General features: G+C 42.9%; 1 protein-coding gene across 2 annotated transcripts in view; it reads right to left on the bottom strand.

Moving 5' to 3' along the window:
• Positions 1–22,574, bottom strand: part of LOC112103761 (store-operated calcium entry regulator STIMATE) — a 94,181-nt gene that overhangs the window by 26,290 nt on the left and 45,317 nt on the right. Inside the window, exons 1-4 of one of the 2 annotated variants that reach the window (XM_024195683.2) lie at positions 11,590–11,671; positions 11,035–11,083; positions 5,447–5,542; positions 929–1,050 (exon numbers count right to left, since the gene is read on the bottom strand). In XM_024195683.2, the coding sequence (XP_024051451.1) occupies positions 929–1,050; positions 5,447–5,542; positions 11,035–11,083; positions 11,590–11,629 (307 nt within the window). In that variant the 5' untranslated portion in view covers positions 11,630–11,671. Of the gene's footprint in view, positions 1–928; positions 1,051–5,446; positions 5,543–11,034; positions 11,084–11,589; positions 11,672–22,574 lie in introns of those variants that run through there. The other variant, XM_024195682.3, reaches the window with a different exon arrangement.

Here is a 22,574-nt window from a genome sequence, read left to right as displayed (position 1 = left end):
AAACCAAAACCAACTCCCCCATGAACCCCCCTCCCCGACCAGTGGCAGAGCACCAGCCTTGCCTTGGGGGGGGGGGGGGTCCTGCGCTTTTAGGCAGTTAGGGTTTGCCTCAGAGGTTTCCTGTGACCCTCAATGTAGCCTCTCTCCCCTCCTAGAGGCAAGGGTTACAGCTTACTGAGTCACCTTCATCATCGGCCAGTTGACGGGTCTGATTAAGAACCCTCTTTAGTCCCTGTCTTCCTTCTCAGGGTGTGTATGTGTGGGGGGGGGGGTGGAGGGAGGGAACCCAGGCCTGCCCTCTTCTCCGGGTTCCAGCCCAAGGACCCTAATTGGCAGCAGAAACAGGTAGTTTTCCTATATTACAGGGCTACAGCCCTTCCCTGGGCTACTTCCCCAAATGGCCCCTCCTAGCACCCTCCTTGGTACCTGATCACGCTTGTTCTCCCGGGTCTTTTATTGTGCACCTTCTTTCTCCCAGTCTTCCCACAACACACCTTCCTACTCCCAGTTCCTAGCAGCTGGCCTCTCTGAAGGGGCTTCCTTTTAAACTAGTCCCAGATGGTTCTAAATGGGCTTCAGGTGATCTGATTAATCTTTTTCCTTTGATTGCTTCTAATCAGTTCTTAATTGGTTCCAGGTGTCTTATGGAGTCTGCCTGACTTAATTGCTTTTAGCACCTTCCTAACTGCTCTGGGGTAGCCCCTGCCTCGGTCACTCAGGAAACAGAAAACTATTCATCCAGTGTCTTCTACCAGGTCTGCACCCAACCGGTCTGGGTCTGTCACAGGATGCAAGTCAAGTGTTAGAATTGACTACTACACAACCATTTGTGTAATAATGTTTAACTGACCATCTTTAAAAGTAAGTGCAGTGCCACTGCAATGCTCTACTCTCCAATTCATTTAGTTGCAAGAATAGAAATATTTACCATATTCACCAAAGCGAAGGGACTCCCATTGCTGCCATTCCACAATGCTGCTGACTGCGCGCACACCAGTGTAGATTAGCAGCATCCCTAAAGTTGCATCCAGCAAGAAGTTTATAAGGTACCTGGAAGGGGGGGAGAAAGTACAGAAGAGAAAACCCATGAGCATAGTTTTTTCCCCTGGAGTTAGGGAGCAACATATTGCTGCAACTGACGAAGGGTAAATTTGCTTGACTCTCTGAAAGGCCAGCATCACTATGAGATTTTAAAAACTTGAACAGTTACGTATTTATCCCCGTTTCTTATCCGAGATTTTAAACAGTTTTTGAACTGCCCTACTACTTAGTGTTTGTCCTTCCAGTTAAATGTCAAATGAAGTTCCATGTATTTCTGTGTATAAACACCAATTTGCATTTTATGCCCTCAAGTTAAAACCATTTCATCTTCCACTCTCATTTCACTATTTGGAAAGACTTCATTTAAGTGGAGCCCGAGAACAAAATTTTATTTTAAAAACACCTTGTTTTTTATATTGCTTGGAAAACAGCTCAAAGTGAAAAAAATCACACTCATTCCAATCATGGAAAATATGCTGCATGTGGATGTTATAGGAAGGCAAAGCTCTTACATATGTGAGATGCTGAAGCTATCAGTTTTTCTACTGAAAAGTAATGCTTGTAGACCCAGCTATGAACAGCCACCGGTGCTGAATACAATACATGTATGGTGTAATAACTATAGAATACAAATTTAAAGTAATTCCACCAAACGTTAGACTGGACTGATTTAATTCGCCAAGTCAATTACAGTAACTCCTCAAAGTCATCCTGGTTAACATTGTTTCTTTGTTACATTGCTGATCAATTAGGGAATGTGCTCATTTAAAGTTGTGCAATGCTCCCTTATAATGTCGTTTGGCAGCTGCCTGCTTTGTCCACTGCTTGCAGGAAGAGCAGCCCGTTGCAGCTAGCTGGTGGGGACTTGGAACCAGGCTGGACCGGCAGCCCCCCTATCAGCTCCCCACTCCCCTAAGTTCCCTGTGCAAGAGCTGCCAGCAGGCTAGCAATTGCAGCTGTCCCTCCCCCCACTGCCATGTGCTGCTCCTGCACTCTGCCTTGGAGCTGCTCCCAGAGACTCCTGCTTGCTGTGCGGGGAGGGGAAACGGGGGGCTAATATCAGGGTGTCCCCCTCCCCCCTGCTCCTACACCCCACTTACCCCTTCTCCATATAGAGCAGGGTGGGGACACAGACAGAGAAAGCCTGGGCACCAGCTGCTGTCTCAACTTCTTGATCCACTTAAAAAGACAATGCACTTAAGAGTGGGTCAGCTTATTTAAAGGGGCAGTGTGCATTTCTCGCTCCCTCCCACACACAAGGTGTGTGTCTGTCTCTTTCTGCTATGCTATCTCCCCTCCCCTCCGTTCCTGCTGCCTTGTAGAGGCTACAACAACAACAACATTAACAACGTGTTAACCCTTGAGGGCTTAGCCGAGTGCTAGTTCATCATTTAGCACAGGGGTTCTCAAACTGAGGGTCGGGACCCCTCAGGGGGTCACGAGGTTATTACATAGGGGGGTCGCAAGCTGTCAGCCTCCACCCCAAACCCTGCTTTGCCTCCAGCATTTATAATGGTGTTAAATATATAAAAAAGTATTTTTAATTTATGGGGGGGGGGGGGTGTCACACTCAGAGGCTTGCTATGTGAAAGGGGTCACCAGTACAAAAGTTTGAGAACCACTGATTTAGCAGCAAGGCATTCCCTGGGAAATATCCCATCTTCTTCCACCCTCTAACTTCACCACCTCAACCAAGCTTCACAAGCATCATAGCTGTGAATAGTATTAAATTGTTTGTTTAAAACGTATTGTGTGTGTGTGTGTGTGTGTGTGTATATATAGTTTTTTGTCTAGTGAAAAAAATTTCCCTGGAACCTAACCCCCCCTATTTACATTAATTCTTATGGGGAAATTGGATTCGCTTAACATCGTTTCGCTTAAAGTCACATTTTTCAGGAACATAACTACAATGTTAAGTGAGGAGTTACTGTACTGTATATAGCCATTCTGAATATTGTAATTGTATGTATCTTCAGAAAAAGACTGTCTAAATCCCTTCGCTTTTTAATATATATAACTATTTCAATAGTTATATAGTTGCTACTCTACTGTTATGTTGTTTAAAAAAAAAAAAAAAAACTTTTGGCTGTACGGTATTCACCAAAAGCTAAAGTGATTATTATGGAATTTAAATGAATCATGAGTTATATCTTCACCGGAATGTCACCAGAACATCTTGTAAGTCAATGTATCTCATTTGCTAATCACTCTTGGCTGAACAAGGTAACAGCTCATGTGCTACCAGTGACATGACATTAAACTGTTCTTTTAAAGGCCACATTGGGTTGAAAATTTTTAACATGAATACTTGAAGCCAGTCAGGTGTCTTGATGGTAACTCTTTGTACTGCTACCTGGAATTCTTGCTTCCATGTGGATGGTGTGCCCAAGTACAAAGGGTGACAACATTGTTTTACTTGCACATTTGCAGCAGGAAAACTGGTGTCTCAGAGAAAGCTATTGGCACTCTCTAGTGATTGGAAGAAAAGGGCTGTGGTGGTGAAATGGGTACTATTAGAAAGAGGAGATGGGGTGTAAAGGGATAAAATGGTAGTCTCCCAAACTGAGCCTCAACACCAGTTTTGGGATTCAGAAGAGGCTCAACAAGAGTATAAAAAGAAACCAAAACTTCTGTTGACAAGCCATGTGGCACCCAAGTCTTAGAGACAGCTTTTTGTGCAGAATTGGTATTTCCATGATCATTTTTTTAAAATGTTAACACAAGTCTGCTTCAAAATTATGATTAAGAAGACCATATAATCAATTTTTAAGTGTTTAGCAAAGGAACCAACAAGCAACACAAGTATCCCTAACACAAACCATTTTATTCCAGACCACAAGAGGTCACTGCAGTCTGAAGAGTGAGAAAATATCAGGTAGGCTATATTATAGTGCTGTTGCTTGCTCCTTTCTAATTGTTTAAATTACAGTCCTCCTTATCTTAAGGTATTTAAAACCTGCCCATAAACTTTGTTCAGAGTTTTTAATTTGCAGCTCCCTGAATTCTGAGTACAAGTTTCTTGATGCCTTTTTGCACTCCCAGAAGTTAAAAATGACTCAGTTTAGGGGGACAGTCTAATGTGACAAGGTTCTGGCTCTGACTCTTGCATTCCCACAAGATTAGGAGCTACAACTACACTGAATTTTATTTCATGATACTAGTCTATTTATAAGACTTTTTAAAACTAAACCCTTGTGTAATTATTTGATAAAAATACAATGGCCTTCCAATAATAATTTCTTGATTTGCTGTAGAGCCACCATTTCAAATCAACTAACAACAGCCCACTAAACATGAGCTCAGAAGCCTCTAAGCAAGCAGTGTCCTTTGGGGCAATGTGTGGAGCCAACCCTCTAGCTGGGATCCAAGAGTGTAAAACGCAGGTCCAAAATTATAGTGGTTTTACAGCACCCATTACCAGAAGAGTTTAGCATGTAAGCTGTCGGGCAGGAGCCCCTTTCAAGAAAGACCTGAAGCTATCCTCCATTTGCTTCTGTAGCTGCTGGTAAAGACTCAGGAGCTCAAAATTGTCTCAAAGACATAAATCTTCAGATTTAACATAATGGAATTAAGTGCTTATATACATAGTCACAATGCTCAGAGCATCAGATTGCAAAATTAATATTTTCTGTATTAGCCTCCTACATGCTGAGCAACATTTTTCAGCATTAGCAAACAAGCATTTTAGAAAACAGACAGGAAAGCCATTATAAAATATCCTCGGACACCACTCTGACTTAATATTCATGCCTGATTGGATTAATATAAGATTTTTGGAGTGTTTATGCATGATACTTATTGGAACCATAGAAGATTTTCTTAGCTTGCTAGGATTCCCTACCTCCCTGCCCCCCCTGTCAACAGCCTTGTGTTACAATCTTTCCTTCTGTTAGGATGTGTTTTTTAATGATTAAAGGTTAAGATTTTGTCATGGTTATTTTTAGTAAAAGTCACAGACAGGTCGTGGGCAATAAACAAGAATTCATGGAAGCCCACAACCTGTCCCTGAGGTTTGTTAAAGTCACCGAATCCGTGACCTCCATGACTAAATTGTATCCTTATTAATGATGCATTAATTTGGCAAGAGAGGAGGGGAGTGTTTGGGGGGGGGGGGAAGGGGTGATGTTTCCTTGGAGATACAAGGTGCTTTCTCCCCTCAATCCAAGGTGTCAGGACACTCAATTGCCTCTCAATGATTCCCAGTTCATACTGACAAGGAAGTGATACCAGAATTCTGATCCTCCATTAGTTATTTTTAAAACGTGAGCTTTCAAAAGCCCCTGATTTAGCCTTAAAATAGTTTCTCAGATTCTTTTTCCAATCATCAACCCCCAATCAAATTGTCAATGAATCTCAGAAAAGACCTTTCCCTAAAGGGTAGTTTACTCAAATTCACAGCACTCACAGCGAACAAGGGTCCTCTTCAGTTAGGTCTGATAAATACACATTTGCAAAGTGTATGAACAACATCCCTATGGCTTGTTTGGACGTATCTAAAAACCTGTATAAAATAGAAAGGATTGGATTTTGAAAAGTACTTACATTAAACAATCAAAATACAGTAGAACCTTGCTAATTCATACTAATTAGTCAGAACCCAGTACTAATTATGGAATTTTTCAAATTACCGAGTCATAACACATTCATTTCTGACAAAGTGCAGTTTTAAATTTTGTACTTTGTAATGTACTTGTTCTGAATAATCAAGTTCTTTATAACATGAAACTTCACTATCAGCTCCTTCTGTTATAATTTAAGCAGTGGGGAGAGGCTGCTAGTATTTTGTGTGGATTACAGAATAGTATTACCAGGGCCGGCTCTGGCTTTTTTGCTGCCCCAAGCAAAACAAAAAACAAAAAAACCAAACACCTGCAGCGGGGCCAGAGCCAGGGGGACTCCCTGCACTGCAGATGTGCCCCGGCTAGCGGGGGGGAGGGGAAGGAAGTGGAGGGGAGAGAGAGAAGGGGGGCGGCCAGGGCTTCAGCGGGGCGCTCGCCACGTGGCCCCGACCGCCGCGCCGCCTGCTGGGAGGGCTCCGCGCCACTCCGGTCGGCGGGGAGGGAAGGACGTGGGCTGCCCTGCTGTGCTTGCTACAGACCTGGCACCGGCTGGGGCAGACGGAGCATGCAGCCTGCTCCCCTCCTCCTCACCGCCGTCCCCTACAGGGCGGCCGGATAGGTGAACCAAAAAAAAAAAAAAAAAGCGGCCATGCCGCCCTAGGATTGGGCGGAATGCCGCCCCGTAGAATCTGCCACCCCAAGCACGAGTTTGCTCGGCTGGTGCCTGGAGCCGGCGCGGAGCATTACAGTAACATTAAAGAGTTTAATAGCATTTTGTAAACAAATATAGTACATAGTCTTGGGTGAAGTGGTATCTTTTATTGGACCAACTTCTTTTGGTGATAGATAAGCTTTCAAGCTTACACAGAGCTCTTCTTCCTCGAAAGCTTGTCTCTTCCAGAAGTTGGCTGAATAAAAGATAATTACCTCATCCACCTTGTCTCAATTAAATTACAATGTAAGTTATACATCAAATATTACTGGCAAGTAGCAAACTAATTTAGAAAAAAGATCCCTTGCCACTATGGCAAGTTTTAAAAATATGAGTCCTTTACATTAGGTGCAGACTGTCAGTGAGTCCAGATCAAGAACATTCTCTTTTCTTCTGCACAAAATTAGAGAGGCCAGTACACATTTTAGTCACATCACTAAGTATGGGAAACATGTATCAAAACAGTGTATCTGGATGAGCTCTGTTCTCTACTTTTATTACTTAATATTTTTCTCCTTCTCTTTCATTTATTGTTTCCTTTGCTGTTTTTTTGCATTAATTCAAAAAATTCTCCTTTTTACAGACCAACACAGTGTTCTTGCCCTGTATTCTTGTCCTCTAGCTCTATTCTCTCATCTTCAGCACCAGATGCAGGGAGTTGAGCGTGGGAAATGAGAAAACAGCAAGTTACCTACCTCGTCAGCACCAACAAGTACCACACACATCAGCCTGGAAGTTTAGGAACCAGACGTTGTGTTTTAAAAATAGAAAACTACTTGTTGAGGGGCATCTACTAGAATTTCAGCTCCCAGATTAATTTCTAATGTGTGGGAGGCAAAGAGTTTTAGTTTTTCAATGACAAAGTTTAGGATTGGTCACTGGAAGCAACATTTTTAAGTGCTGAAGCTCATTGCAATTCCCAATTACTAGAACAATAGCACCTGATTCACATCAGCCTCAGCTGGTATCAAACATTAAGGGAGATCAAGCTTACTTCATTATGAGATAGAAACATCAGAAGATCCAACGAACACATGGTTAATCAGGTCTCAAAGCCGTAGTCTTCAGCCAGTAAGGCATAAACAGACTAACTGCCACTTTTTTGCCGCTTCCTATCTTTTGTATGATCTTGGCAAGCAGCAGAACAGGTGGGAAGTCATATAGGAAAGATGTTGCCAAGCTTTGTGAGAGATCACTCACCATCTCACATGGTGCACCAAGAGGCCACAGAGGACTGCTGCTGTTTCCAGATGCCAAGTGGAAAAATTGAAACTGCATCTGGAAACTGAAATGAAGTGCCCTGTGGCCTATATGCTTTCCTACCTTTTCCACTGTCCCTGAGAGAGAAGAGAGTATACAATAGAATCTTGATCTCCACAGCCAATGTGATAATGCAGAGGGGATTGCAGGAATTACTGGACAGATCTCATGTGTTCATTGATGCATGTCTGTGCGCGAGATCAGCATTCCCAGTATGCTCCAACAAAACTGCATTTTCTTCCATGACACCATTTTTCCTTTATGGCCATCTTCATATTCTAGTAACATTCTGTTGAAAAGAGAACTTGTACCTGATAGCATTCACCCTAAGGCCAGGCCTATGACTGACTTCTCTGCCATCGTATGTTTGTGTTTATCATGAATCCAAGGTACTCCAATAACAATATCACAGTGTGCTGATTTTCAGGTCTCTCTGTACAAAGCCTTGATCAGTAAAATTGTCTAGGCAGCGATAAAAGTGAATTTTCTTCTTCCTTAAAGCTGGTATTAATACTATATTGATCATGGAAGAGACCTGGAAACACTAGCCAGGAGAAGTGTTAATAATCAAAGTTAAACAAAACAGTGACATCCATATGCAAAAAGAAAGTTGTCTGTGGGGTAATGATCGAAGCTGAAAAACGGTGACATCCTTATGCAGAAAGGAATAGTTGTCTCTGGGATGTAAAAATGGGAATTTCTTTCTACGGTGACTGGCAGAAGCCAGAATTGTAAATCTACTTTTCTGATGACTCTGAATAACCTCAACTTCCCATAAAGTTTCCCATTGTAGCAATAAGAGCTGGGGACTGATTTGCGTGAGCATCTGATCTCAGTGATGAAGGCCCCATATACCTACATGAAAGATGTGTCCTATCTTTTTTCAGGAAGACACCCTTAAGCCCTGGGATTTCTAGTTGAGGGCTCATACTTGCAATACTGCCCACTCATGTTAGTACTGCTTGTGAAAGCATGTGAAGGCACTTAGTGTGTTTGTTGGAAGGGCCTATATAAGGAGGCCATAGTTCAGGTAAAAATCTTCCCCATTTAGAAACAGTGACTCCCTGACGATATGGGAGAATAGTCACTTGCCTGCAAGCTAGATTTTCCCAATCTTGCCTGACTCCTTTCCTGCTTGGGGGAGAGAGGCAGAGGCAACCCTGCCTGGGCTGTGGAGACTGTGCCTGTGGGTATATTCACACTGCCGTGAAGATATGAGATTGCAGCTTGTACAGGCCCACCCAAGATTGATGTATCTAGATCAAAGCTAAGGGGCACAGTCGCTTGGATATGTATCCAGTCCTTGTAATCAGGAGGCTAGCCCCTGCTGCTGCCCCTGCTTCCATGGCTACACTGCTACTGTTGTTCAAGCTAGCTTTGATCTAGCTAGATTGAAGCTAGCTCAGGTATGCCCAAAAAAGATGCAATCACACCTCCCAGCTGCAGAGCAGACATACTGTGCATCTCTTTTGGCCTCTCCAATCCAGCCTAGCTTCTCTCGTGCCCAGACTAGACTGTGGGGGGAACTGTATTCTCCCCACAGAGCTGGCCAAGCTCCCCAACGAGACACTTGATAGGAGGGAGAGGGGTGAAGCAGGAGGCCAAGATCTTTCCTTTTGCCAATGGTTTTCCCTAAACCTAACTTATCTTCTGATGCCTGCAAGGACAACAGCTGATGCAAATGCCTCCCAAGAAGCAGCAGCACTAACAGGACAGTCTTCCCAAAGGCAAATGCAACCCCAAGACACTGCTGGAAACTAGATGGACAAGTTATTGAGCCAAAATATTATTCAGAAATTTTAAATACAAAGTTGAAAGTTCTCTCAGAAAAGCTCTGCAGCAGAGAGATCTGGCTAGGACACTTGTCACTGTGGAGGCAGATAAAACTGAAGGGAGCTTCAATGGACACGACATTCCCCTGCTGCCAGTGAATGACAGATCTGGTTCTGTCCCCAAGCTGTAAGCAGGCTGAAGGAGCATACTCATGTATTTGGTGACCTTTGCACAATGAAGACTGATAAATAAGAAGGGGAAATTAAATATAAGGAATGCACTACATTCATTTTCAGAAGGGAAGTCACGATCCTTTGGATGCAGGTTCCATCAGGTATAAGTTACTTACTGAAGTCAAACTATTCCCATGCTGCCTGATGGAGAGGACCAGACTGGCTTCTTTCAACCATAACTCATATGAAGATTGCTATAAGTCAGTATACCATAGGCAACCAAATAATGAGTCAAACTCTACAAAACAGTTCTCTAGGATTAGGATATGATGAAACAAATAGCATATAAAATAGAGAATTTATTACCAACTTAAACACCTGAATAGCTGCATGTTGATCATTGGATCAGACACTGAAGTTACACAAAATAATGTTAACATCTTCAAATTAAATTTCATGCTCACACAAGAGCTGAGAATTCCAGTTATGTGTAATGCAGCTAGAAAATTTACTCTCAACAACCAGAAGCAAGGAATTTACTTTCAACCAGTGTCAACTTCTTTCATGAAGATCAGCGAGGGTCCCTAAATTGGCCAATTTTGGTGCTCATTTTAGATAGTTTTGTCTGGCATATGCTAAAAATTAAACTGGTTACACAAGAATGGTTGGGCCACATTTTTAAGCTTGGGTGCCAAAAAATATCTGGGACCTAATTTTTAAAGGTGTAACCTTAGCTGTTCTCAAACAGCAGTTGTTTCTGCTCAGCACCACTGAAAAGCCAGGTCCAGGTACTTATTTAGATTTCAGTTTACAAAAAGGTACCTTTAAAATAGCAGTTCTATTTAGGTGCCTTTTGGCACCCAAGTTTGAAAATTTGGCCTGTAATTTGAGACCCCATTTACTTTTGAATGACTTAGTATTTTTCCTGATATTTTTGTTGTTCAATTTCAATTTAAAGTCTTTTCTTTAAGAAATATTAGACATTTCAATAAATGAAAAAACAGATGACAGAGGAACAAGACATTTTGGGGGTAATCTGAATAGTGTTTATATGAACCCGCACATCAGCTAAGATTCCAAGTTTACCAATCTTTGACAAGAAATTCTGCTTTTCAACATTACGGGCCAAATTCTGCCTTCAATTAAATACATGGATCCCAAAGCCTCAAGAGGGATCTACACAGGCAAATTTTAGGGAAGATTTAGTTTGGTGTACAGAAAAGGGAATAAAACAGCTGCTTTAAAAAGGATACCTCAAGCTTTCACACAAATGTTTTTTGAATCTTTAGCATTTAGAATAAGGTTTCTAAAGGTGTATGTAGTAAGACAGAATGAACGGGAAAAACGTACAGTAAAATGACTGTTCATCATTCCTCATCTATTCCCTTGAGTCTGACTATTAAAGTGCTTTCACATATTATACATTATATGCAAGTGATTATTCTTTCATTTTCCATGAGCTGAACATCTAGGATATAAAAAACATTCTAGGAACTATTAATAATTAAAGACTTACCATATCCTCCAAGGACGTCTTTCATGCTTTGGTTCTCTGAAGCGTTTTACTAAAAGAAAATTAAAGACAATCAGTGATTCCCAATGTAAAAAAAATATATATAAAAATTAAGAAGTAGATCAGCATATGGAGGTGTAATATTCAATACTATAAATTAAGTTCTTTATTCAGAAACATGCTTCAACATATCAAACTCTTAGGGACAGCCACATAAAGAGCAATTGGTTCACGGAGGATAGGTACATCAATGGCTACTATCCAAAATGGTCAGGGACGCAACCTCATGCGCTGCGTGTACTAAACATCTGACTGCCAGAATCTGGGATTGGATGACAGGGAATGGATCACTCAATAATTGCCCTGTTCTGTTTATTCCCTTTGAAGCATCTGGAACTGTCCACTCTAAAATGACAGGATATGGGCTAGAAAGACCAATGGTCTGACCCAGAATGGCTATTCTTATGTTCTAAGCAACTGACTTCTTTTTTCAGTTGCAAGGTTTTCTCTACTTTGATAATCAACTATTACAGATTTTTGTTTATTATGTGCAATTACTTATTTTCATCATCCTGGTGTCCTTAGCTGCTATGGTCATTCATCCAGCAAATAATAATCCTTAATCTAAAGTAGCTTGGCTGGTTCAGGAAAACACAAAACTTATTGCAGTTGACTTCTTCTGCTCCTTGCTACTTTGAAATATATAAGTAAATGTATGCAGTATAAAGCATAGCTGTGTGGAACAAAGTTTTTAGACTGACAAGACTAGAAACTGAAAGTATAAGAATTAGTATAATTTACAAGGCAAAGGCAGTCTACTCGTTGCTTGACGAAATGTACTACTTTTATGGCTGGATAGTTTTGATGATCTTTGTGTAGCTTGCGTTACTCAAAATTGAAGCAAAAAGCAAAATGTTCTTTCACATCAGACAAGTCCGACACAACAGAGAGCATTTTAGTGCCATTTACTGCCTACTTACAAAAAATCAAGTATTGAGTGCTGCCAATTATATAAGCCTACAAAAATAAACACGAAGGTAAATTGTTCACCTGTTCCACAATGTAATGCAATCAATAAGTGATCTTCTGCTGTAACCTTGAGTTACTAATTTGTTATGTGTGTCTAGATCAGTGTTTCTCAAATGCAGCCATCAGGGGCATTTCTTGCAACCACAGCCTTCTGGGCAGTGATGAGAGTGCAAAGCAGTGGTCCCTCTCTCAGGGCCACCAGCAGGGGTTGGACCCTTCCTCCCCCACCTCCCCCGAGAAACATATGCTGGAGGAGCAGGCAGCTAGTGAGTTCCCCACCTTCCTGGGGACGGCAGAGTTGGGCTCCAGCCCTTGAGTAGCGGGCAGCAGGCTCTGGCCACGGAGCTGCAACCCCCGGCTGAGGGGCTCACCTCCCCCCCATCGCCCTTGGACCCTGCCAGCCCATCATGCATTCCCCCCGTTCCCTACTTCCCCCCTACCGACCTTCCCATCCAAGGCTTAATTTGTCCCCAGGCTTGCCATGACTAAGTCAGTCTGCTGCCATGAAAAGTGATATTTATATGTTTGTTAATATAACTTTTCACAGCAGCAGACTTACTAGCTAGCAAGTCTTTTAAAAAAAGCAACCAAAAAAGCAAAAGAAACAACAACAAAAAAGACAAGAACCTGCAGAGCACCTTATTTGCGTTTCTATTCTGTTTATGTCCAGTAAAAAATAGAGACAATTGTACATTATTCTTATTATTGAGTCTGCAAAAAGATTTAATAAATTACAATGATTTGAACATGTGTATTTGCATATTTATTTGTTTTTCCTAAAGTTAAGTATTTTAAGAAAAATTGTCCGCGCGGCCACCAGCAAGAGTTGGTGGCCGCACTTTGAGGCCACCAAAAATTTTGTTGTGAGAACCCCTGGTTCTAGATACTACAGATGTCCGAGACAGATGCAGCACACCCAGCCGCAGTGAATGATGGGGTGGGTGGAGAATAGAAGGAATTAGTTAAGCTTTGTTACTTAGAGAGATCCATTGGGGTGAAGGAAAGGGGGAGAAAATGGAGGAGGCTGGAAGATAATGGATCATTTTAGTTGGATTTAAAGACCGTCAGTCACTCTGTTAGCTAATAAAGCAGAAAATAGCAAGTTAACACATTAAGGGTAAACTCTCAGATAAAGCAAGGAAATTCTGGTTTAGTCTACCATAGTGCAAGATTCACCTCATAAATAGGACTCCCACATGGAGACCTTATGTATTGCAATACTTATACACAATAGGGTTATGCAAAGATGCCATCAATATCCTGGCCAGCCAGACTGCTATTGCATGTTAAGGTCTAGGAATCAAACAAGCCTAATGCATGGAAATATTGGAAACACTTCACATTTCATTTTTAAAAATAAACTATACTAGTGTATATTTAGTAGCACGCTATGGATTTAAATTAGAACTAAAATACAAATGACCTTGCTTTGTTATGTTTGTTCGCATAACTCATTCACAAATTTCAGGGATTTGCACTGCGTCTCTGGGAAATGAGGGAGGTGTTTTAAAAAAAGAAAAGAAAAGAAAAATACTGATGTCTCTCAGGTTATCTGTTTAATATTAACCTGCCTACATGTCAGGAGTTAAATTAAAGGAGGCTATAGAGAGGGGAACCCACAGGTCTCCCTTTTAGGGCCACCTCTGGTATAAATCTTCAAATACGGTAAGAGAACATCACTGGGAGATGCTACTTTCAGGTGCCAGTAAACTTAGCAGGATTTGTTTTGCCAAGGCTGAGATCATAAAAGACCCTAAACAGCTAAAATGGTTCCCCTGGTAGAAAAGGAGGAGGAACTGGTCACCGGGATATGAGGCTGACATACAGACTAGGAGAGAAATGGGAGCTGCACGCAGGCAGTCTTTAAGCAGGGCCTCAGCATCTAGTCCTAAAGGGATAGGTAAGAGCCATTCAGTTAGGCCGCAGTTATTTTTAGCCTTTCCTCTGTGTGCTTTGTACCTCTGAGGAATGAATAAGTAAGGCTACGATTCTGTCACGGATTCAGTGACTTTTCAGAACCTCTGCGACTTCTTCTGAGTCAGCCCCAGGGCCACCGGAACAGCTGACCAACAGCCAGCCCCAGGGCTACTGGAACAGCGGTTGGGGTTGGATCAGCACCCCCAGAGGCTGGAGCAGCAGCAAGCCCCCTCACTCCTCAGGTATTTTTAGTAAGTCAAGGACAGGTTGCGTGGTTCTGTGAATTTTTGTTTATTGTCCGCAACCTGTCCCTGACTTTTACTAAAAATACCTGTGACAGAAGAAGAAAAAATAGTTACCTCCATTTTCGTAACTGTTGTTCTTTGAGATGTGTTGCTCATGTCCATTCCATTCTAGGTGTGCGCGCACCCACGTGCACAGTTGTTGGAGATTTTTGCCTTAGCGGTATCCATAGGATCAGTTGTTGCGGCCCCGAGTGCCGTGCTCATGGGCTGGCATATTAGGTGCCTCCGACCCTACGCCTTCTCAGTTCCTTCTTGCTGGCAACTCCGACAGAGGGGTAAGGAGAGTGGGTAATGGAATGGGCATGAGCAACACATCTCGAAGAACAACAGTTAGAAAAAGGTAGGTAACTGTTTTTTCTTCGAGTGCTTGCTCATGTCGATTCCATTATAGATGACCCACAAGCAGTATCCTCGGAGCGGGGCTTGGAGGTCATAGTCTAACGGCTTGCAGCACTGCTCTACCAAAGCCAGCATCGTCCTGGGTCTGCTGGGTAAGTGCGTAATGGGACATAAACCGTGCGGACAGACGACCAGGTGGCCACCCTATAGATGTCCTGGATATGCACCTGGACTTGGAAAGCTGCCGAAGAGGCTTTCGCCCTGGTTGAGTGGGCAGTTACAATCGCTGGGGGTGGCACTTTTGCCTGATCCAAGCAGCAGTGAATGCAGGCAGTGATCCAAGAAGAAATTCTTTGAGCGGACACCAGACAATTTTTCATCCTGTCGGCCACTGCGACGAACAACTGTGTCAACTTCCGGAATGGCTTGGTCCTTTCAATGTAGAAGGCTAGTGCTCTCCTAATATCTAGGGGATGCAACCTATCTTATGCAGCTTTGGGGAAAAGAGACAGGTAAGAAAAATGTCCTCGCCCATTTGAAACTGAGAGACCACCCTGGGCAGGAAAAATGGGTGTGGCTGCAGCTGGACCTTGTCTTTGTAAAAGACCGCACAGGGCAGTTCTGAAGTAAGCGCCCTAATCTCAGAGACCCGGTGCGCGGATGTTATTGCAACCAGGAAAGCCACCTTCCAGGAAAGGAGGAGGAGAGAGCAGGAAACCAGAGATTCAAAGGGGGGGGGGGTCCCATGAGTTATGACAGCACAAGATTCAGGCCCCATGGAGGAACAGGGTCCCTGATGTGCAGGTAGAGGCCCTTGAGGACCTGGCAGTCATGTCCTGGGTGAAAAACAACTTACCCTCGAGAAGCGGATGGAAGGCCAAGACAGCAGCCAAGTGGCCCTTGATAAATGAAAGGGACAGGCCTTGGAGCTTGAGATGCAGAAGGTAGTCCAGGATTAACTGCAGCGAGGCCTGCTCAGGCCGAATGCCATTATCCAAGGTCCAACAAGTGAACCGCTTCCATTTGGCCAGGTAAGTCCGCTCTGGTGGAGGGCTTTCTGCTGCCCAACAGGATCTGCTGGACAGCGGCAGAGCACTCCTGCTGCCCCACATTTAACCATGCAGTGCCAAGCCGTCAGGTGCAGCGCCGCCAGGTTCGGATGCAGAAGACTGCCGTGGTTTTGGGACAGCAGGTCTGGCCTAAGTGATAGCTGTAACGGAGCAGCCACTGACAGGTCCAGCACCAGGCCGAACCAGTGCTGGCGCAGCCAAGCCAGCAGTATGAAGATTACCTTCACCCTGTCTTGCTTGATCTTCATGAGGACTCTCTGAATTAGTGGCACTGCGGGGGGAAGGCGTACAACAGAGCTCCCAACCACGGGAGCAGAAAAGTGTCTGACAGCGAGCCTCTGTCGATCCCCCGAATCAAGCATTTCCTGTTTTGCCTGGATGCGAACAGGTCCACCTGGGGAATCTCCCACCTCTGGAAGATGATGCTGACCATTTCTGGATGGAGGGACCACTCATTGCGAGATGAGAAGGTCCTGCTGAGGCGATCTGCCAAAGCGTTCCTGGCCCCAGCTAGGTGTGCAGCTATGAGATGGATGTCGTGTTGTATACAGAAGTTCCAGAGCCTGAGGGCTTCCTAGCAAAGGGCAGACGATATGGCTCTGCCTTGCTTGTTGATATAGTACATAGCTGCTGTATTGTCCGTCAGGACCTGGACCACCCTGCTTTTTATGCGAGGTAGGAAGGCTTGGCAGGCCAGGCAAACTGCTCTGAGCTGAGTTGATGTGTAGGAAGCGATGCTGGCGGGCCCATCAACTTTGACTGCTTCTTCAGCGCCGTCGAGGAGGAATGGTGCTGGGCGGATTCCGGAGGTATGCTGCACGCCAATGCCAAAGTGCCGGGCATGATGTCCAATCGAGAGGGCTCTAAGGCAGGATGAAGCGCAGCCTCCATGAGGATGGCCCTCAAGCGAATAGCCCGTTCCTTTTCAGTTCAAGGGCGAAAGTTTTTGCAGATTCTGCATTTGTCCTTTCTGTGGGACTCCCCCAAACACTTTAAACAGCTATCGTGGGGGTCGCTAATAGACATTAGCTGGCTGTATGATGAGCATGGCTTAAAGACTAGGGAACATGGCATGCCCCGCTCCGAGGTGAAGTCCCAGCCGGGACTCTAACTCTCAGACTACTACTCTAACACTTAATTTAATAGTCTAAGTACCCAACAACTAAAAACAAAGGAGACAGAACAATGGACTGTAAGAACTGCTAACACTCTTGTGATGCAAGACAAGGCGCTCCAACCAACCATCACGGTAAGAAGGAACTGAGAGGGCGTAGCATCGTCAGTGCCTAATATACCAGCGCATGAGCGCGACACTCAAGGGGGTGCCACAGTTGACCCAACAGATACCGCTAAGGCAAAAATCTCTGACAACTGTGCACAGGGGCACACTCACACCTAGAATTGAATCAACATGAGTAAGCACTCAAAGAAGAATTTAACCTTATGAATAAGTAATGCTTTGTTTTGAAGGCAGTTTGTGTACCTGCAAATGCATGCTGCCAGAGGCTCCTGAAGGGAAACTCTTGCAGGTGCCAAAACCAAATTGGACCCGTGTCATTAACATGGTTGGGAATGAGACTGCAGCCCAGAGATCCAGTCCTAGAGTGCCTGGACTGTGTGATTTCACCTTTAGTGAGGTGCAGGAAGCCAGGCCGGTCACCTAAGGGATGCATTTGAGAAATAATAGAAGGGGTGCTAGGCACAGTTGGCCCTGCGGCTGTGACAGTGTCCAATCAATGATAACCACTGAGATTCCACTGGGTATATCATATATGCTATGTCAAGAAGAATGCTAATGTTGTGCCAATATTCAAAAAGGCCCAGTCTGTTGATGACCCTGATGACTATAGGTTGATTACCTGACATCAATCCAAGGCAAAATAAGGGAAAAGCTGATATAAGATTCTATTGATAAAAAATATGAATATATTTAATTCCAACTGACAGTTTTAGGGAAAATAGATCTTGTCATACAAATCTGATGTACTTCTTTGAAGTGCAAAGGTAACTGCATTGATGCAATATTGACTTTTGTAAGGCATTTGACTTAGTACCACACAACATTTAATTAAAAAATTAGCACTATACAAGATCAGTGAAGCACATGTTAAATGGATTAAGAACTGACTAAACAGATCTCAGGAAGCAGTAGTCAGTGGGGAATCACTGAATGGGGGGTGTTTCTATTGGCATTCCACAGGGAATGGTACCAAGTCTGATGCTAATCAACATTTTCATCATGACCTGGAAGTATAAAATCACTGTTGTTAAGATTTGCACATCATAAAGATTGGCTGAATGGCAAATAATGAGGACAGGGAAGTCGTATAGAATTATCTGGATTGCTTGGTAAACTGAGCCCAAACATTTAATACAGCCAAATGCAAGGTACATCTAGGAACAAAAATGCAGGCCATACCTACAGAATGGTGATTGCGTCCTGGAAAGCAGTGACTGAAAAGGATTGTGGGATCATAGAAGACAAGCAACTCAACATGAGCTCCCTGTGCGATGCTGTAGCAAAAAGGATTAAATGCGATCCTTGTATAAACAGAGGAGGGAGATTTTCTCTCTGTATACAGCACTGGTGAGACTGATCCTGGAATACTGTGTACAGTTCTGGCATCCACATATTTTAAAGGATGTTGAAAAATTAGAGAAGGTCCAAGAAAAAGCCACAAAAATGGCTCAAGAATTGGGGAAAACGCCATACTGTGAGACAGACTGACAGGTGACTTGATTATAGTCAGTAAGTACCTTCATGAGGAGGAAATACTGGGTGCTAAAGGGCTCTTCAATCTAGCCGAGAAAAGCATAGCGAGAACCAGTGGCTGGAAACTGAAGGCAGACAAAGTCAAATTAGAAATAAAGCACAACTTTTTAAGTGAGGACAATTATCGATTGGAACAAACTATCAAGGGAAGTGATGGATTCTCCATATCTTAAGGTCTTTAAATCAAAACTCAATGCTTTTCTGGAAAGTATGCATCAATCAGATTCAAGTTCAGCTGTCATTTAGCTGTAGGTCAGACAGTACGTCAGTATGTTGAAATAAGTTGCCATTTCTAAAGCCTAGAGAAACAAGGTTAATCAAACAATAATGCATGCAGATCTTTTCCATACTTATATAGCTTAGGAACCATTGAAAGAGTACTGGTTTATGATCCAACTATATCCACCTCATATAAAAGGCAATTTTTCATACGTTAAGAACCACCAAGATGCTCAAGGTTGCAATCTCGTCTTTGAAATAACTTCAAAATATAGTTTCTAGAGGTGAAAAGTCAGGATTTCATACTTGGATTAAAACTAGCAATTTGCTATCCTACTTTCAGAATTTTTACAACTTGTCACAGCAGAGCACTAAACTATATTTGACCTCCCTGTAATATCACCATTAAGTTAAGAATTGACAAGAAAAAATGGCAGAAGGTAAAGTTTTAATAACAAGGTGTGCTAGTACAGAGTTCCATACATGTAGAGCCAGCATTAATGTAAAACACTTGTTAAAAAGTGACATTCATCTAGGTTAACCAGTATGCTGTTAATGAAAAAAATCTTTTCAGAGCTATAATGGATTATGAAATCCAGTGTCCCTTTTGTGAAATACCAGAAAGCCACAGCTAAAATAACTGAGCTTGGAATATAAGAAACAACTTATTCTGAAGTTTGAAGAAAATGATTCCTTTTCTGCAAACAAGAGGTAGAAATTATACTGATAACGACTCATTTTGAAAACACTGTCCAACATTAGTTTGTGATCCATTATTTTCATTATGGATTTTTAAGCACTGTGAACTCATTTGTGTTGGGTAAAGCATCCAAAAGGAATCAGTCCAAAAGTGAGTATTTGAAGATTTGATAAACATTTATTTGAGTTATATCAGCATCTTATCTGAGAGCAAAGACTACAAGATAAGCATACTCCCATTTGGTCACTTTCTTTTGAAAAATGTACCATTTCATTTGAGGCAATATGTATCACAGTGAAAAAGCTTACTTTGAAAACTTCTAGAGATTTAGCTTGTGGATTCACGTGTGGTGTACAGTATATTAAGTCACTGATTCACACAGTAAGAATTCTGGCCACAGATCTACTGCGGCAATCTAAATACTATTAATTTTAAAGTCTGCTAAACCACTTAATCCATAATGGCTCATTTGGAGCCCAAGTGACCTGAGATTGGACATCTCAGACTCAGACTTCAAGGACAGAAGGGACTATCATGATCATCTGATCTGACCTCCTGCACATGGCAGGCCACACAACCCCACCCACCCAACTCCTCTAACAGGCCCATAACCTCTAGCTGTGTTACTGAAGTCCTTAAATATTGATTTAAAAACCTCAAGTTACAGAGAATCCACCATTTACTCTAGTTTAAACCTGCAAGTGACCTGTACCCTAAACTGCAGAGGAAAGTGAAAACCCCCCAGAGGGTCTGTCAATATGATCTGGGAGAAAAGTCCTTCTGACCCCAAACATGATGATTAGCTAGACCCTAAGCATGTGGGTGAGACCCACCAGACACATACCTGGGAAACAATTCTCTCTAGTATCTCAGAGTCCTCCCCATTTAGCATCCCATCTCCAGCCATTGGAGATATTTGCTAACAGCAGTTGTGGATTGGGCATATGCCATTGTAAGCAATCTCATCAGACCTTCCCCTCTATAAATTTATATCAAGCTCACTCTTGAAACAAGTTAGATTTTTCGCTCCTACTATTCCCTGTTGAAAATTGTTCCAGAATTTCACTTCTGATGGTTAAAAACCTTTGCCTAATTTCAAGCCTAAACTTATCGATGGCCAGTTTATAACCATCTGTTCTTGTGCCAGCATGGACCCTTAACTTAAAGAATTCCCCTCCCTTCCTCGTATCTATCCCTCTGACATATTTATAGAGAGCAATCATACCTCAACTTGGCCTTCATTTTGTTAAGCTAAACAAGCTAAGCTCCTTAAGCCTCCTCTCATGAGTAGGTTCTCCATTCCTCTGATCATCCTAGTAGCCCTTCTCTGTACCTGGTCCAGTTTGAATTAATCTCTCTTAAACATGGGAAGTCAGAACTGCAAACAGTATGCTGGATGAGGTCTCACCAGTGCCTTGCACAATGGTAACATCACTTCACTATCTCTACTGCAAATACCTTGCTTGAGGCATCCTAGGATTGCATTAGCCTTTTTAATGGCCATATCAAATTTGTGGCTCAGTCATTTTGTGATTGATCCATTCACCCAGGTGTCTCTCCTCCGTTGCTTCCAGTTGGTAATGCATGACTTTGCACTCTGCACTATTAAATTTCATCCCATTTCTATTACTCCAGTTTTCACTGGTTATCAAATCTTCTTATATGATATTCCGGTCCTCTTCCATATTGCCAATACCTCCCAACTTTGTCTCATCTGAAAATTTTATTGTGCCAAAGGCATTAATAAAAATGGCCAAGGGCATTAATGAAAATAAGAGTGGCCCAAGACCAATTTGACAGTCCACCTTTCAGCATCACCCACTGCAGTCTCCTCTTTAACTTCTTCCTTCCCCATCTTTCAATTTCCATATTAATTCCCATCTTCTCCAGTTGAACTAAATTTTCCTGCCACTGTCCTAAAGCCCCTCAGTACTCTTATTAAAAGCTGAGACAAAGTATTCGTTTAGGTGTTGGGCTTCTTGTTTACAATGTCACCTTGTTTACATGCATCCGACGAAGTGGGCATTCACCCACGAAAGCTTATGCTCCAATACATCTGTTAGTCTTAAAAGTGCCACAGGACTCTCTGTTGCTTTTTACAGATCCAGACTAACATGGCTACCCCTCTGATAAATGTCACCTTGTGCTCCATCACTTGGCAAAGTAACGCTTTCCTCTCAGTAAAATTACTACCAATTGATTCTTCTCACTATCTCTACAAGAAAAGCAGTAACAAAAGCAGGCACTGCCAGCAAACGGGTAAAGAGGTAGTTTGCCATTGCATTCCCTTATCCAGTTTACTTCTTTAGGCAGACTTAGATAATCCAATTTTCCCACAGTTTCTATGCGCCCACAATAACTTAAATCAGTGCACAGAAGAAGGAGGAAGAGAAAGGACAACAGAAACATGAACACTAATTCCAGACACAAAGTGTAAAATATGACCTGCCAGTAACTGCTGAATAGTATTAACGCCCTTCACATGACTGACCCTTTGTGAGTTGAAGTATTTAATTCAGAGAATTCACATTTTTTCACTTCATGAACATAGATCGGTTGAACTCCTGTTACTGAAAGGAAGGAAACTTTTCTTTCTAGTCTCAGAACAGTATTTTGATTCTGTAGCATTCTTATGAATGCAGTGCACATATACAATCCTGCCTTTAAGATACTAGTTACCCTATGTTGACAAAACCTGAAAACATATGCTTTTCTAGAGCGAACAAAACACTTAGGGTATGTCTACACTACGAGAGTAGTTTGATTTTACTTGAAGCGAATTTGTGGAACCGATATTACAAAGTCGAACGTGTGTATCCACACTAAGGACAGTAATTAGACTTTGTGAGTCCACACTAACGGGGCAAGCGTTGACATTGGAAGCGGTGCACTGTGGGCAGCTATCCCACAGTTCCTGCAGTCCCCACTGCCCATTGGAATTCTGGGTCGAGCCCCCAATGCCTGCTGGGGCCAAAAATGTGTCGAGGGTGGTTTTGGGTAACTGTCGCCATTCAACTCTCACTCCCGCCCTCCCTCCGTGAAAGCGCCGGCGGGCAATCAGTTCGTGCTTTTTTCTGGTGATTGACAGTGCGGACGCCACAGCACTGCGAGCATGGAGTCCGCTGCGATCATCGCTGCAGTTATGGCCATTGTCAACACCTCGCACCTTATCATCCGCCTTTTTCAGAGGC

Source organism: Terrapene carolina, unplaced genomic scaffold, assembly GCF_002925995.2.
Source record: "Terrapene carolina triunguis isolate 2854851 unplaced genomic scaffold, T_m_triunguis-2.0 Scaffold232, whole genome shotgun sequence".
In the NCBI taxonomy this organism is placed as follows: Eukaryota; Metazoa; Chordata; order Testudines; family Emydidae; genus Terrapene; species Terrapene triunguis.
Note: the sequence above shows the minus strand (reverse complement) of the source record. Positions and strands in the feature narration are given on the sequence as shown.